Genomic DNA, 18461 nt, shown 5'->3' on the forward strand with positions numbered 1-18461 from the left:
ATTGGAAGATCTACAAAGCCAGTTATCTGGTCAAGATCCCAACCTGTCAAAGCTGCAGCCTTTCATACAGTTGTATGTAGTTCTCCTCCACTGCCTGCAGAATATAAGAAAAACATATATGTGTGTACACACCCATATAAAAGGAGCGGTATGGGTTGGGGAAGAAGAGAAAAAAGAAATCACCAAGTTTCCTTATTACCTGAGCACAGCTATTAAGCCACACCTAAGACTGGAAGAGAGAAGTCTCCAGTCAGTAGTATGCAGCCTTGCGAGGCTTTCTATTCAACCAGTCATCCTCAGGCATATCACAACAAAAATTCCCCTCCATGATTTAGCCCAGATCACTAACCTGTGCTGTCCCAGGACGTCTGCAGCTCTCTTAGCCTCTCTCTTTGTCTTCTGATGCTGGAAGGAAATTCTCAATCTCTGTATCCACCCCCCTTGACTCAGCAAGCCTCCTCTCCAGAGCACCAGCCTACCCATTCAGGCAGAGAACACCATTTCCCAATCCCTACAGGAAACAACTCCTCATAATCCCTGAGCAGCTGAATGCTAACAAGGTCTGTCATTTACAATTTCACCTCAGTGTATGCAAGTTTAAACTAATGGTATTGATTACACAGGTCACAAGTATCTCAATTTTCTTGAAACAAAGAGCACTTTCCCATCAGTTACAGTATCTACACCATCGCTAGTACCAATTGTGTACAGAAGGCAAGTATTCAGCTGTCTGTTGTAGCTCCCTTACTTGTTTGCAGCTCCTCTGAGCAATTAAGACAACATACTATACAGGATATCCTTATGCAAGTCAACTTTAAAAAGGCAGCTGTGACATTTAAGATAAGCTTCTTTAGCAGACAATCTAAGGAGAAGCCTATACTTATTAAAAAAAAATAATCCACATTATTATTATGTACATACTAAGCAGTAGCCGATTTGAGCAGGTTGGTCTGCCTTTCTTCTAAGCAATCAAATAGTTGCTTTCCGAAACAGAACATCTCTAAAAACTGTTTTTATTATAGGCTTTTTACAGTTTATTTCCAGAGAAGCATTACTTAACGATAAATCGGTTTTTCATGCCCCATAGAAACCGATTTCAACACCAAAGGCAGGGGGAGGTATCAACCCAAGAGCTAGAAATCTTTAAAAGACATTCCTCCCCTGTCATATTTCAGATTAAGTACAAACTCCTTCCTCTAACTGTTAGACCTGTTGACAAGAAAGTAGCCATCCTCATGATTAAAAATAAAAAATAAGAAAATAAAGCAAAAGCTTCACTGTAAGAGTTATCCTTTCTATTTGAATATCGAGTTAGTGAAAAGATTCTTTACCCTAATTAAAAGTAAAGGTCCACACTTTAAAAAAGAACGAAAATTAACAGAACATCATCTACAAGGTAAGAGCTTACTGCAAATCTCTGACTGACCTTTTACGAGCTGAAAAGGCGTAAATTCCAGGAAAGACTTAGGACAGAATTGCTCGCACTATTTTCCAAAGCTTTTGAAAAAGATACAACTTTTTTCTTCCTAGCATCAAGAAAAATACCCAATACAGAAACATTTCCTCAAAGCCATTTGTCTCAATAAGTAGCATATTTATTATGTTGTCTTATGAAGATGGCAAGTGCCCACCTCTCAGGAAATTTATTTATCCAGCCTGACATACAAAAAAAGCTTCCACTAGACAGTCTTTGACCTGCTTGAGCTTCAAGAATACTTTTTGCAGGGGGAGGGGAGACGCTGTTAGCTACATCATTATAAATATCTTCTAACATAAACGCATTTTGACACGAACTGATTAGGCAGAGGGAATAACTTCACCGTCGAAATCTTCCAAGATTAGAACTCTGCATCTTTCTTAAAGAATGGAAGCCATTATAAAAGCAATTGTTATCTTAGATGGAATGGCATAACAAAAAAATTTCACATAATATTAAATTTTTTCAAAATTCCAGGGGTTTCTGTTTGGTTTTTTCCTAATAGCAGATGAAGCGTAAAGGCTTCCTTTTAAGACCTTGATGTAAGACCGTATTAGGAGCTTTTCCAATGTACACATATGTGATTATTTCAACACAACACCACCACATAAACCTTTCTATCAGATAGGAAGCTCCACATTTTAACATCATCCTTGTTAATTTAACTTGCCCATAACACATGGTGATAAAGTAATTCTTGTACCTCTAAACTGCTTTCAAAAGTTTGTTTAATGCTTTAGCTTCTAGACAGGCACAGAGAAAATATTTCCTCCTCTTATTCGGCTAATTCAGTTAACAGCTATGTCAGAAGCTGAGAAAAACTACCAGGAATACACTTAAGCTCCTTTTTCTTTTTGCAATTTATAACCTGCTAGGAATGGAAGACCAAATTTACAGGGTTCTAGATTAAAACCGGTATTTGAAAATAGAAAATAAAATCAAGATTTGCTATTTAAAATTATGTGAAGCACTCAAGAACAGGTCTATCATGAAATTTAAAAAATCCATTTTTAACACAAACTAGTAAGAGACATTTTATTTTAGCTTACTTCAGAAGTGAAATGCAAGTGGGACCCGCATATTTACTGCCACAATTTAAGTCACTTTGTGACCTCTACTCCCGATCACCAAACATTCATTTCTGGAAACACTGGTGTGGCATGAAATATTCACTGAAGGATTTCTTATAAAAAATTCAGAAAAATCCACAACATTACACAAACTACAAGTAAGTAAAACTATTTCAATTGCTAAGCAAGGTATATTTCATAGATAGAAGACAGCAGTTCCAACTAATGCTAACTTCTACTGACTCTCTACTTCCCCGCAAAAAAGTAATTTCTTTGATTATTAGACAAAAAGTGGTTTTGTCTACCTCACAAATAGTTAAAAGCTTCTAGGAAAGTTGTTTTTTCTTACAATAATCCATTCCTACATGGCAGGTTCTGATGTTTCCTAAACATTTTTCATAGCTTTCAAACTAGAGCTCAACCTAAAGAAAGTCGCAATGCAACTGAGAAACAAGCACACTACCTTCAAATCAGCTGAAAATGCAGGGCCCTTCCTAACACTATTGCTCCACTCTAATTCTTCACATAGGCACTCTTCACAGACCACAGCACTCTGACTTCATACCTTCGTATTTCTACTCACCTCCCTGGTAGACAAGTCTTACACTGCAATTCGGCATTTTTACTACAAACTTGAGTAGCCAAAATAAATGGAATGTCAAGTTAATTGGCACGGAAGCTGCTGAGCCGAATAAAACACAAAAATGAATAATACAGTAGAATTTTTAATATATTTGCAGAGGTCAACAACCCCTCAGATTTCTGCACTACTGCAGAACTAAGAAACCTTGTGACAGAATACTTAAGAACTTCGTTAAATCAATCGAACATATAATCATGCTCAATTTATTTTCATCTACATGTTCTACAAATGCCAAAATTCACCAAGAACAGCATTCTCAGCACATTTCTGTAATTCCATTTCACCCAAAACCATTACACAGACCAGGTAACAGGTAGAAAACATGTTCATTATCATAAATGGAATCGTGAAAGATGAGATGAAAGAAAAAAAAAGTTAATTTATCATTAACATTCTGGGGAAAACAAAAAATTATTCATGCCAAACTTCATTCTTAAACTGACTCCATCTGCATTACCTCATTTGGAATAATCACAGTTTATTCAGCTCATTAATAGAATTTCTTATTGTGCTTCTAATCATAGAGATCTTAAAAGTTCATCAGAAATAAACCATCTAAAACTTTCTTTCTAAAGGAAACAAACACAATATTCACTGACAGGCCATTATCTATAAAAATTCACTTCTTTCTATTCCCCCACAAAAAAAAAGTAACAGGCCTATTTACAATGTACCTCACCATAGTTAAAGAAACCACTCAGGAAATAGCTGTATGACAGCCTAAACATCAATTTACAAGTCTTCTCATCTTCCTACACAAACAAATTCTCTTCTGTACATCAATAATTCAAAAATTCTTGTAGCCTTACTACTCACATTACTCAAAAACACAATCTACAGCTGCTTCTTTTTAAGATTTCAGGTAATGCTTAATCTGACTTCCACAAACCACAGTGTACTTGAGCTCCTGCTGTCTGCCTACCACAGTGATGCAGGAACAGCACGCTGGTACCCAGAGACACCCCTCAAACCTATTAGATCCATCGAGGAAGATGAGCTGTAAAAAACTGAACTCCTGTAGCTCCCTCCTCTCTGACCGCTACTTTTCTGGTGAGGGAGGAGAAAAGTCACATTAGCCCTACACAGAAGCTTCAATTTTCCTCCTTGTTTTCTCTCTTTAGCCCATCTTATTTATCAGTACCATTTGATAGTTTCTTAATTTATCTTGAGTGTCCATCACTCACTCAAGAATTTATTGTCCCCAGAGACAATAATATATTGTCCCCAGAGACAATAATATATTCATTAATGACTTGGATGAGGGAATAGAGTGCACTGTCAGCAAGTTCGCTGATGACACAAAACTGGGAGGAGTGGCTGACACACCGGAAGGCTGCGCAGCCATTCAGAGGGACCTGGACAGGCTGGAGAGTTGGGCGGGGAGAAACTTAATGAGATATAACAAGGGCAAGTGTAGAGTCCTGCATCTGGGCAAGAACAACCCCATGTATGAGTACAAGCTGGGGACAGACCTGCTGGAGACCAGCGGAGGGGAAAGGGACCTGGGGGTCCTAGTGGACAGCAGGATGTCCATGAGCCAGCAGTGTGCCCTTGTGGCCAAGAAGGCCAATGGCATCCTGGGGTGTATTAGAAGGGGTGTGGTTAGCAGGTCAAGAGAGGCTCTCCTCCCCCTCTACTCTGCCCTGGTGAGGCCACATCTGGAATATTGTGTCCAGTTCTGGGCCCCTCAGTTCAAGAAGGACAGGGAACTGCTAGAGAGAGTCCAGCGCAGAGCCACGAAGATGATTAAGGGAGTGGAACATCTCCCTTATGAGGAGAGGCTGAGGGAGCTGGGTCTCTTTAGCTTGGAGAAGAGGAGACTGAGGGGTGACCTCATTAATGTTTATAAATATGTAAAGGGCAAGTGTCAAGAGGATGGAGCCAGGCTCTTCTCAGTGACATGCCTTGACAGGACAAGGCGAAATGGGTGCAAGCTGGAACACAGGAGGTTCCGCATAAATATGAGGAAAAACTTCTTTACGGTGAGGGTGACTGAACACTGGAACAGGCTGCCCAGAGAGGTTGTGGAGTCTCCTTCTCTGGAGACATTCAAAACCCGCCTGGACGCGTTCCTGTGTGATATGGTCTAGGCAATCCTGCCCCGGCAGGGGGATTGGACTAGATGATCTTTCGAGGTCCCTTCCAATCCCTAACATTCTGTGATTCTGTGAGACGGCTGATATATATAGCTCTATTGTTCACTTCTTGAGCCTTGTCTGCTTGTCTTTTTCTGCAGCTTTCCAAGCACCTCATCACCCGGCTGCCCCTACACTACCAGAACCACAAGTCTGACCAGTGAAAGTACAAGCATTCAGGCACAACAGCTGACTGTTGCATCTGGTCAATGGGAAAAATAAACAACTGTGAGCTTCCTTACAAGCAATGCTGATGCAGAAAAAGTTGCAGAAAGAGAACATTGTTCAGGTCTGTTTCAAATCCCCTAGAAACTGTATTCTAAACAGTTCATAGCATTCAACACGAACACTGCCTCTGGCCTTTTCAAGTCCACACTGCTGACTGTTCAAAATGCTTCGTCTCTTTTCTAATTTGTAGTGAGGTGGGTGTTAGTCTCTTCTTGGCCAAGTAACAAGCAATAGGAGAAGAGGAAATGGCCTTAAGTTGCACCAGGGGAGGTTCATATTGGATATCAGGAAAAATTTATTCACCAAAACTGTTGTCAAGCATTGGAACAGGCTGCCCAGGCAAGTGGTGGAGTCACCATCCCTGGAGGTATTTAAAAGCCATGTAGATGTGGTGCTTAGGGACATGGTTTAGTGGTGGACTTGGCAGTGTTAGGTTAACGGTTGGACTTGATGATCTTAAGGGTCTTTTCCAACCAAAACAATTCTGTGATTCCTTACTGTAGTCACTCTACAGGAGTGAATGTTTCCTTGCAGTGCAGAAATCCACCAAGCACAAGGGTTATTTAAATCTCATACAAAACTTGAAGACATTTCTGCTGAAATTCTCTGGATCACCTGGCAAAACCAGTAATATTGTTGCATCATTTCAAATTGCTCGGTATGAGAGAGGGAAACTACCAGTTTAAAAATCCATATTATTTGTAACCTCTAAGCAAGGACTACTCTGCATCAATATGACAGTTCCTGCATAGCAAATACTGGGTCTTATGTTTGAATGCCTTAATCGTGTATTTTCATATCTTATGTTTAACCTTGACACCGGATGTTCTGGGTTAGTAATGTTTATTTCAGGAATAACTGCAATTTATGTTTCTACCTGTGTTGGTTTTCTAATCCTTCAACTGCAATAAAAATGCATAAGCAAAACCTGAATTTCATGCCCAGCAATCACATACTGAATGCCCAGCAATCAACACGCCACACACGGAAATATACTGAAAGTCGTAAAAGCAAATGTGGTTTTACTACTTTTTCAGAGGACATTGTCACAGACCTCAGTAATTTCAGTTTTCCTTCCTCTGTCCTGTTGTCTCAATATTTCCTTAGACAACTCAATATTCTCCAAAGGCACGGAAATGCAACTCTCAAGAAAGACTCTATCTGGAGATTTAGCTGTCCACCTTCTCAAACAAGTTAGCATGAATAGAAGAAAAACCAGCCAGTGAGACTGAAGAGTATCTGTTGTACTAACACCTTGATGAAGTAAAGATTTATTGCTTCACATTTCAACTGAAAGGACTGAATACACTGTTAAATGAGTATATCAAAGACCAACTTGATACCTGTAATCTCTTTATTAAAAGAGTTTCATATAATGATTTTGCATGAGACAAGTAAAAATAAGTCATTGATTTTTATTTTTTTTAAATATAAATGAGCTCAAACTGCAACTCACTACATAGCTAACTAGAAGAGCACAAGGAAAGAGGTGAGACTTTGAATACTGGGAGTAATAACATGCACAGTGTTGAAGGAATAAAACTTATCGCTATCTGAAACAGTTCTAGGTATTCAAGTGTTTCTGTGCTAAAAATGTGAAGCACAAAAGTAGCACTTAAAGAACAGCATCAATCTATGATTTGCAAGGAAGGAAATGGAAACATTTTCTCAAGCCACTTGACAATATCAAGCAACAACTTTACATTAACTGGCATGTTCACAAATGACTCTCTTTAAATAAAAAAATTTTAAAAATGGGGGCTGATATCCTGAGATGGTAACAATAAATATCAAGTGTTTGATAATTGTCATCTAAGAAAAAGGGTTTTCACCATTTTGCAGCTAACTTTTATCAATTTAATTTTAATTTAGTCCAGGCAATTCAACATGGTTTTGAAACACCATGTCCTCTGTGGAACAACTGTCTATACCTAGATTTTGTCAGTCTTATCTCACCATGCAAACAGCTAATGTTATAACTCCTGATCTTCAGAAAAATGTAAAGAAAATATTACTAATGCTGCTTTACCAACCAGTGAAAATTACATATCGTGAATCACATCCATTAGCATAGTTCTGTCTGCAGATGTGTTTAAATATTCTGTTGAAACAGATCTAGCAGATTTATTACTCTAGGTATTAGGATAAGCCCCATTTCTTTTCCTTTGATCCAAAACAGTCATTGAACTCAAGCACTAAGAGGTTAACCTGCAGAGCACACATTTAAAACACATAAAAATCGGCCTAAAAAAATACCTAATTTTTTTTTAAAAAAATGCCTTTTGCTTGATAAACAAACAGTGCCTCTAGTTTTTCATTGCTCTCCATTATATTAATACCAATACTAAAAGTTAATCAAAATGAGTCTTTCTTCTGCCTAGAAAAGGTGCAAATAACTGCAAAAAACAATGAACAAAGTAAACACGAAAGTGAAGTGAAAGTTGCTGCTCAAGTATTTCGCTAGTTTGAAGATGACTGTGAAACTATGACATTTTGAAACAAATATGCAGCTTGCAAAAAGCCAGTAACCCTACATTTCTTCGGGTGAAATAAAGTAGAAAATTAACAGCTGCTTTTCTGCTTAGTCATATTTGACAATCACAGTCTATACAGAGCTCCTGGAAAAAAAAAAAATCACCTGCATGTTGCAGAATCAACATGTACTTTCAAAATGCTCAGTACTCTGCTCTTCATTCAGGATATTTGGCCTCTAGGAAGTAAATAAAAACATAAAAAAGTCCTCACTTGACGAAGAATTGTAAATAAAATCCAGTATTACTCAAATGCTTCGTTTCAGCAGTGTATTCAAATCTCATTTTAAAAGTTTTGATGGTTTTGGTTGTACTTTTTATTAAACTAAAGATAAAATCTTTAGAAGATATATATAAGCAATAAGGAAAACAAGGGTTTAACCAGAAAACTTCAGGCAGAAAAGCACATACCTACTATGTATTGGTAACAAGCTTTTGTACCTGTCTAGACAAGTCAGTGACGTTCTTGCCAAGTACTACATGGCAGACAATCAGAAAGAAAAGGGTTGGGTGCTTAACCAGATTCTTCTTGGATTTTAACATCTTTAATTACAAATCTGCTTTTAAATTAAAAGTTCTGCTTCTAAGGACAGTATCTCAGAGCAGGCCTTGTAAAACTGTCTAATAATGCTGCAGGAAAAGATAATTAAACTACAAATAAAATGAGGTTTTAGCCCCATCCTTTACCGTTATCCGACCCAAGGTCATATAAAAAACATTTTTTAAAAAGTACATCTAGAAGGCAAAGACAAAACAAATTAGATTTCACAGTAAATTAGAATGTACAGTCATACCAGATAGAATTGGATGTGATATTAAGTAAACGTGACACCACATTATTCAAGTTGGTCTTCGCAGGGATGCTACACTACAGTACTGAAGCAGTACACTTAATCTGTACCAATACAATGTAAATATTTGAGATGATGGCAAACTTTGATCAGTAGTGAGGGGAAAACACATTTTAGTATAATTCATCTGCAGCAAGTGGAGTGATGGGAAAATGCAGGGTGTAGAACCCAGGAGAAAAACCTGCACCCACGTACTTCACAGCATGCGCTTCTCTCTTCATCGAAGCACTTGCTAAGACTGTTTTGTATTGCCAGACTGGCCTGGAAAAGGTACTTTTTTGTTTCCTCCACTATAAAATACAAAAATCTTGCATGATATATTTGCCTGCAGACAGGTAATCCGTTTAACTACGTCCAGTTGCTAGAGAGTTTAATGGCTACCAATAGATTGAAGATGCAACCTTCAACAAAACGTGTAGTACTAGTATCAAGATTCTGCTGTCGCAAATATTTGAGATCCTCTCTTTTCTGGTAGCTAATGGGTAGCAAATAAAACAAAGTTAAAAGAGTTGAATAGATTATTTCCTCATCTGATGTTGTAGACATATTGCAAACTTCTAAAAGCAGTCTGAAATGTAACACAAGATTATGAAAACTATTTTTAAGACTATAGCAATATCTACCCAGTACAACTCTATTTAATCTTTACATTTTAGACAGACTTTCAGAAATATTGAAACCCTCATTGCAACATGCAGCTTCCTAAAACATATGCACATGTTCACCTGCACACAGATTCAATGAATGCAGAAGTGGACACTATCTCAGGAAAGAGGCTTAATGAATGAATGAAGTTTTTCTGACAGATTCATGTTCAAGAAGCTAGAATGTGTACTGAACAAAATGTGGATGCTGGGAGCTCTGGAGAACCAGTTCATACGCTTGTTTCTGAGCTGCAATACAAGTCAGTCATAAAACCCCAACCAGAACAAAAGAATGTTCCTGTTTCCCAGACAACTCTGATTTTCAGAAGTGTTCAACACCCAAAACAACACCTCAAGTTAATGGGAGCTAGGCTTTAAGTGTATGTTACCCTTGCTGGCCTCCTCAGGTTTCCAACACGTGCATTTTGGAAGACAGACAAGGACTGACAAACCAAGCTAAGTGCTTTTTGGTGCAGCCTTGCTTTAAAAACAAACCAACCCCAGCACCTCCCCTTACACACTCCTCCCTCCCAAAGGAATGCACACAATGTTCCTCTTCATTCATATACATCGCTGAATCAAACCGCACATGGCACTGTCCTTATGCCCAGTTCCAAGCTCGCTCTTCCAGAAGGCACTCTGAAATTCAGGCAGCATGAATGAACCCTTTTCCCGCTTTCTGGCAGCTAAACTACAATGTACTTCTCTTGCTGTCTGCAATGCAGCAATCTTTGCCTGAGTACAAATCTATCAGCATTTACTTCACTCTTTAATGAGGAATCTCTCATTTTAACTGTCATCAGAAAGGGACACTTAATTATTTCCCCAACCTGAATGAAACACAGCTACTGTATCTACTCAGCAGGTCCAATATCCCCAGCTCAGTTCTCTTCACCGTCCAGGAGAACAAAACTCATTGAACAGGCTGGCTGACCAAGCCCAGAGCCGAAAAACAAAGGACAAGAGGAGAGACACAAACTCACACAAGCGATACTAGCTGCTTGTACTGTACATAGCTCTTTTTTCCCCACTGCCCAAAGGGAAGACTTTCTGACAAGAAATTAAAAAATGAGAATAGAAAGCACCACCACAGACCCACCCCCGACTCTGGCCGCCCCGAGTCCCGCCAGGGCGCCGGCAGAGGCCGCTCGTGACCGCCCGCGGCTCCGCGGGGCGGGACGGGACGGGGCTGCTTCCCCACCCCGGCACCGCAGCGCAAGAGACAGTTCCAGCGCTTCTCTTCCACTTCTCCATTTCCTATCCGTTTTTCCACCCGTACAAATTACCTCGGTGAAGTCTAGTGCCCTCAAGGGCAACTCCTGATTGAATTCTAGTAACCAGTCATAACCTACAGAGTGCTGCCCGTGGTGCCTCTCAGGAAGAGGGCCATGAGGATGTTCAGAGGGCTGGAGCACCTCTCCTATGAAGACAGGCTGAGAGAGTTGGGGCTGTTCAGCCTGGAGAAGAGAAGGCTCTGGGGAGACCTTACAGCAGCCTTCCAGTACCTGAAGGGGGCCTACAGGACAGCTGGAGAGGGGCTTTTTACAAGGGCAAGTAATGACAGGACGGGGGGAATGGTTTTAAACTGAAAGAGGGTAGATTTAGATTATATATTAGGAAGAAATTCTTTACTGTGAGGGTAGTGAGACACTGGAACAAGTTGCCCAGAGAAGTTACGGATGCCCCCTCCCTGGCAGTGTTCAAGGCCAGGTTGGATGGTGCTTTGAGCAACCTGTTCTAGTGGAAGGTGTCCCTGCCTGTGGCAGGAGGGTTGGAACTAGATGATCTTTAAGGTCCCTTCCAACCCAAACCATTCTATGATTCTGTGATTCATTCTATGATTCTATGATTTATCCAAACTAGAGCTTTACCCGTTGCTGTAGAACCAGTCCAGGTTTCTTTCCCTAAAAGTTTCTCCATGACTGTTTACAGTACACTAAGTCCTTTCATTCTGCCAGAGACTATCCTCAAATTTGCTAGTGATTTCTTCCACCTTCACTTTTGGTTGGTGAAGTCCTCATGTGGTCCCAGCTACATAATTTTTATTCTTCTTCAGGAACTCCACACAACTCAAACTAGTTAAACACAGCAATGACAAGAGTGAAGTACTTCATAGGCCACCTCCTCACAGGTGGATTTCATATCAGTTTATATACTTAACTTCTACACTAATTGAGACCTTTTATCTAAGCACAAGTTCAAAAGCCACAAAGAACATAACCTATATTGAAGCTGTCATTATGAGGGACATCACTACTCCTTACTCACCAGAGTTAAGTGCTCCAATATCTTTTGCTTCTACAGCAATAACCATCACGGAAACCAGAGCAAGGAAAAAAAAAAAATAAATAATTTGTATTTACAGCAGGCCATGAAACACATACAGTAAGTAGTGCTTTAGCCCACCTAAACAGCCACTAGAAAGAAACAAGTCTTCAACATCCTACCAGGAGCAGGGAAGACAGGAATTTCTGCAGGGCAGAAGAAACTCGTTGATTAAATTTATTAATGAGATTATAAAACAATCTTCCCAGATAATCAAAAGGACTGAACTCAATAATCCAGATAGACTCTTGCCCTTTGGGCTTCTGTGATTAAATAATCATTAATTGGGTATCATCTATAGCCTACACCAGGTGAATCTGAGCTCTTGTACCGTTTTCAGTGACATGGTATCTGAACATACACGTTTGGCACAGCAGAATCAAAGTTACAAAGGCAGACTTCAATTCGGTGTTCACCAGTTTCTATGTTCTTTGTTCTTTTACTATTTCCAAATACTTGAAACACATCCCATGCGTATTTCCTACATACAGTAAAAGCTAAATAAAAGAATTAAAGAATAACAGTTGCAAACAGTTACAGACTATTGCTATGAACAACATAAAAGTTTTGTTTCTTGTACATCCACTGTTATCTGAAGAGGCCAAATTGGACTAAAAACTGATTTCAGAAATAAATAAATGAAGGGTTAACTGCAGATATTTAGGTACTGATTTCCACTTTTTTGTTCTTAATTTTAGGCTACAATTTGAATGCAATATTAACTTTGAGATGTGCAGTATTATTGCAGCATTCTAGAAAATCCTCTGTAGCAGCAGTACACTTTTTTTAACAAACTTTAACACAAGCCAGTTAGGTATCTAATACTGGAAGAACGGATCCTTTCACATAAATACTCATCTCAATCTTTAATGCTGTAAGAAGGTAATAAAAAAAAAGCATTCCAGACTTTCAAAGCCTTCCAACTTCCCCAAGTCTTTCGGATGATCAGAAAAAGGTAATAAGCAAATGGAAACAATAGTCTGAACTATAACACATACATGCACTATTTTTCCGTCAGTTGCTGTTTTCCCTGCATGTCACACCACCTTCCCCAAAGTGTGCTAACCACACTTAAAACTAACCACTTCATCAGCAACCCAACTACCAGAAACAAACCAGAGCAAGAGTTGTCCTCATTCAAGTGCACATGTGCTCAGCCACAACATCCCTTCTGCAGTGACTACCATAAAGCAGTCGCCCAACAAACACAACATATTTCAAAAACATCAGCAGAGAAAACAAACAAAAAGAGAGATGGAAAAGAGTAGTGTAAGCTGTCCTCGGCACTGGAAGTCAGAAAACACAACGTCCATGATACTTTTTGACAAAGAAACATCCACTCCTATGATCACACCTAAATCAATATTCCTCTTAAACAAGATCAAAGGTCGGCATACCAAGTAAATTAAACACTCCATTTTTTCATTTTAAAAAATAGTCAAATTACTCATTTTACACATTTTTATCACTCAAAGAAAAGAGGATGTAAGTCACATTGATGAAAAAAGTCTAAGAGTTCACAGGCAACAGTGACCAAATTGCAGCCTTTCATAACTGGTATCTCTGTTGAGTATAGCTGATTACGCAGGGGCTTTGATTAAGAGTAACAAAGATGCTCAGGCTATGTATGTGGAAAGACATAAAATTGTATAAAAAGTCATCCCATTTTCTTCTTACGACAAGCTATTTAAGTTCCAAATAAACCGCAAAAGAAACAGCGAGATTTTAGCAAAACTACCAAATGGAGATCCAGAAAAATCAGTTTATATATCATCTATTTAATGTTTTATTTAGTGATTTTATGATAAAAGGCAGGACTGCACTAATAGGGTTTGCCACTACCAAGAAAACCTAAAGAATAATCAGAACAAAGAAAATCATTCAGGAAGATGTGGATGTGCAGAAATGGGAAGAACTAGAATGTAGCTTCATACATGGCTTCCTAATACAAATTAGAGTCTTAAAAGTTAAAACAGCAAAGGAAAAGAAAGATCTGGATGTATCAGTCAATTGGCAGCATTTGCATGTGCTGTCAGTGTGGGTGTCTTCCCCAAATAGGCAAACAAGCTAAAATGCAGAAAGCTGAGAAATTTTGAGAGCCAAGAAAGCACTTCTGCAGTTTGAGAGGCTCAGAAAAGCTCACTCCAGCGTACGATTCTGTACAACAAAGATGACTTCATCTTGCAAGAGGTGCAGAGAAGAACTACAGGATAATCAAACAGATGGAGAGCCCTTTTTAAAGGGCTGGACAAAGAACGCTGCTTATTTAGTCGAGCAAAACAAGACTAAGAAGGGGTGTGATTTCATACAAACATCTCAAGTAAACAACCGAAGGGAAAAGAGTCCCCCTTTAAACTACAGGACAGCTGCTTAACCATAGAACGGCACTGACACACAAAAAACCAACACATTATAAACCAGAGCACGTTAATCTGGAAAGCTTCTATCCATCAGAAGTGGAGCTCTGCAAATTTTCAAACTCCCGGTATGTGGAAAGGAGAGAAAAGCTTACCTGGTTTTGATATTAAGCTTGATCAGCTTATAAACCTTTGTTTTACGATATGATGTTTCAAGGTTGTCCATAGCATTGCAGGAAGTAATAAAGACATGGAAGTAAATGGACATAGGATTAATTTTTAAAAAATTTTTAAGTCAAACACAGCTCACATACAACATCTCATCTAACACTTCAATTACTACTGTACCAGAAATCAGTTAGGTAAGTAGAGTTAGCCTATATACATTTAAATAAAATGTTTGATAATGCGTCCCACATTAAATAATTTAAAATAGAAATAACAGTAATACTTTAATTTCGTTAAAGAAATAATACTTAAATAATATTTAAAATACAAATAAGACTTACAAGATACATAAAGAAATGCCAGGAAATGGAATTTAATAGTACAACATATGATATCATGCATTTAGGGACTGGTAACCTTTTCTGTAAACTGAGAACTCATCACATGGAAGCAACATAGGAGGAATGAAGAGCAGTGAGGTACAGAAATCCTCGTCTAAGGATGCTGATGTTTACACGAGCACAAGGGGAGCTCAATACGTTCATGGAAGAAAAACAGAAATTCCACTTGGCTCAGGAAGCCTCTGAGCTGAAAACAGAGAGGTTAGAGCAGTGCTGGAAGAAGTATCACTGCTCAAGAGATTATTGTATGAGGTGCACCTTTGGTGTGAAGTAGTACAGCTCAACAGATTTATGTCAAAAAATTGATGTTGCTTCTCGCAAAACTTTGCCTGGCTGAAGACAGTCAAGTTTATCCAGTTGCTCTGTAAAAAACACACTCCATTGTGTATTTCATTTCCTGCGGCAACTCCAGCTCAAGCTAAATAATGCTATTAGCACACGTTATGACAATGCACAGCACACAACTATAATTTAACGGATCAGAAATTAAAAGTTTTGTAATTGCCTGACAAACAAGACATGAGACTGGTCTTCCTAATAGAGCAGCTGGGAAAAGGAATCATAAGCTGTTCTAAAATTGCACCAGTAAGCTTCTGGAAAAGACAGAAAAACAAATAGATGTATTCCTACAAAGAAGAAAGAAGTTTGTGTTGATGCATCTGTGTAAATTATCTGTTTACACTACATTTACAGACTGCACAGTTATCACATTTTAGAGTTCCACCAGTCACCTATGTAACCAGATGAACTTTTATTCCTTTTTTTTGAACGCACCACCCACAGTTAAAGGGTGGCTGCTATACACAGTATTCAGCTGCTCTCCAATGCCTTGCTGCTATCTCCTCTTCACTAGTTGAGGGCTAAACTAACTACCCAGTCCAGCACTGTAAGGAATTCTCTGGCTCAGCCAAACAGGGACTGACAGGCTTTTTCCTCCTTTGTGGGGAAAAAAAAGGACATTTTAGGATCATCTGGAATTTTATTTAACAAACATCCTACCATTGCAGGTATTCACGATGCCTTCAGTCAATCCCTCCTTCACTTGGCCCAGTATGGTTTTGAAGTTTGACCTTTACTAAAAACCTTAAGTTTGTCAAAGGTTTTGGGGTACACTCTGCAGGCATTTCAAAACTAGACATCTGTGACACAGTTGTCAGCAGTTATAGGGGACTGTACTTAATGACCTGGGTTAACCATTCCAGTCCAGCACTGAAGCAACAATGTAGTCCGAGTGTTTTCCAGTCCTTTTCTGTTTCATTGTCACACATTCAGATTTCCAAAGGAAAATGCAAACACATCGTAAGTGACACACAACTCTACATCCAGGGCATACCGGAGTTTTAGTGTTTTGATTAAACCTCTACTTTTATAGCAGTGTTTACATCTGTAAAAGCCTTATATACATAACGTTTGAAAGAAACTCTCTTAATTATCCTATTTTACTGCAACATGCTTGCATCTCATAGAATAAAAGAGCCTTAACAGGCAGCACATCTCAGCTTTTCAGCTGTTCTCCAAACAAGATAGGCTACCTGAAAGATACGAAGGCCACCCCCAGCCCAGGCAGCACATGTTCATCTGTTCAGCCTCATCTCTAGGAAGAAACACTTAAAAGTCTTTCGTTTGCAGAACTTCCCAGTGCTGCATCCACAGCCACGAGCCATTTAAAATAAAAAAAACCAAACAAACAAACACCAACCATCCACCTTCAACCATGACCGGCGCTCAGCAATGCAACGCTCCACCTGCCACAAACCGCACTTTAAATACCAGGAAGAGGCGGTGGGGGGGAACCAACACAAAAAAAACCAGCAGAAACCGAAGAGCCGCCTCCGGGGAAACCTGTTGCTCGCCACCGAGGGAGCGCGGCAGGCGGGGGGATCCCGCATCCCACCGCGCCCCGCGGCCAACTTTCCCCATCCGCCGCCGAAACCGCACACCCCGTTGTCACTTTCCCTCGCGTTGATCGTTAATTAAATCGGCGGACGTGCCGGGTTGGTGAGGGCGGGGGGGAGAGGCGGTGTAAGCGGCCCGGCGCCCCGCCACCCTCCGCTCCCGCCTGAGGCGTCCCCGCGGGCGGGCCGGGGCCGTGCCGTACTCACTCGATGAAGTAGCTGGCGCCCTCCTCCGAGAACCCCTCCTCCCATCCGCGGGGCAGGTCTGCAAGGGAGGGGGAGAGAGAGAAAGAGAAAGAAGGCGGGAAGGAGGGGTGAGAACTTCGCCCGCGCCCCCGAGGCGCCTCACTGTCCGCGGGGGGGGGGGGGGAGGAGGGGGAGCGGAGCGGCCGTTAGCGGTGCGCAGCGTGAGGGCAGCGTCCCCGCCGCCCCCCGAGCACCCACCTGAGCGGATCATGTGGCCGGAGTTGACGGGCTCCCCGGTGCGAGGATGGAGCCAAGTGGTGCTGCGGGTCAGGTCGCTGGGAGGGAAAAGCGGAAAACATGCACCTGTTAGTGACTGCGGGCGGGAGGGAGGCGGGCGCGCAGCGGCGGGAGCGGGGCCACCCTCCACCCCCGCAGCCCTTCCCCCGGTGCCCCCTTACTCGATGAAGAAGACTCGCCCGTCCTTGCAGACGCCGTAGGACCAGTGCTCAGGTAGAGTGTCCCGCCCCACCGCCGCCGCCATGTTCGCCGTGCGCGCAGCCATCCAGCCAGCCGGCCGGGGAGGGGGTGCGGGCGGGCGGCCGGCGCTCGGCGCCCAGCGCCCGGCTCTGCTCGGCAGCGCCACCGCGGCCGCCGGAGGCGCGGCGCCCCGGCGCGGGCGAGGGGCGACACCTCCCGCCCGTTAGGGGGCGGGCGCCTGCCCCGGGGAAGCCGCGGAGAGCCCGCGGGGGAAGGAGGCGGGGGTGGCGCCGGCCGCCTTTGTCCGCCGCTGCCCCGTGGCCGCCTCCCCACCCCGCCAAGTCCCGCCTGGGCTGGTGGCCGCGTCCCCTGACGCCCCGGCGGAGCCGCCCGCCCTGGGGAGGCGCAGCAGCCCTCCGCGGTCACCCCGAGGTCGCAGGACGCGGAGGGGGACGTGGGGACGCACTTTGGCAGCGAGCAGCGCACCGTGCAGGCAGGAGCGGCCCCACGGTCTGAGCGGGAGGGTGCGCATCCTTAAAGGCGCTTTTCGCTCAGTGAAGAGGCCGGGTGAACCTCCTGCCCCAGCCTCGGAGCCCGAGCCGCCCTCCAGAACGTGCCTTAAAAGGGAGGGTGAGCGCAGGTGCGATAGCGCTCGGCTTCCGCTGTGTCCCGGGATACCCCCTCACCAGCGGTGGGAGGTGAGGAGAGAAAGGCTGTAGGGACTCTGAACCTCGGGTACGAGGGATGATCGCTGTAAGGTTAAAGGACTGCAGAGAGTCAATAACAGTCAGTTGACAAAGTAGAGCTGTCGTCAGTAGCGCAAGGGACCTGTGCCAATCCCTATATTCATCAATGACCTAGAAAAGGAGGGAGTGGTAACACGAGAGAGCCTGCTAGGTGAATTTAAGTTACACATTACTCCCTTCCAGCTCAGATGTGTGACATTAAGATCTCTGCCGGTCCTGGTGCACGGGGAAAGTACAGCTGGAGTTAAGTGCTCCAGGCAAAGCTGCAGTCACTTGAGAACATCGTTTAGGGACAGAGTGGATGGGACAGGCAAGGGGGTGCTATGG

At 42.0% G+C, this 18461-nt stretch overlaps 1 protein-coding gene across 1 annotated transcript in view; it reads right to left on the reverse strand.

Moving 5' to 3' along the window:
* Window positions 1–17474, reverse strand: part of PLEKHA7 (pleckstrin homology domain containing A7) — a 167629-nt gene extending 150155 nt beyond the window's left edge. Inside the window, 3 exon segments of the mRNA XM_068400085.1 lie at window positions 16933–16990; window positions 17170–17246; window positions 17370–17474. Of these exon segments, the coding sequence (XP_068256186.1) occupies window positions 16933–16990; window positions 17170–17246; window positions 17370–17473 (239 nt within the window). The 5' untranslated portion in view covers window position 17474.
* Between the last annotated feature and the right edge of the window lie 987 nt (window positions 17475–18461).

Source organism: Nyctibius grandis, chromosome 4 (assembly GCF_013368605.1).
Source record: "Nyctibius grandis isolate bNycGra1 chromosome 4, bNycGra1.pri, whole genome shotgun sequence".
NCBI classification, from domain to species: domain Eukaryota; kingdom Metazoa; phylum Chordata; class Aves; order Nyctibiiformes; family Nyctibiidae; genus Nyctibius; species Nyctibius grandis.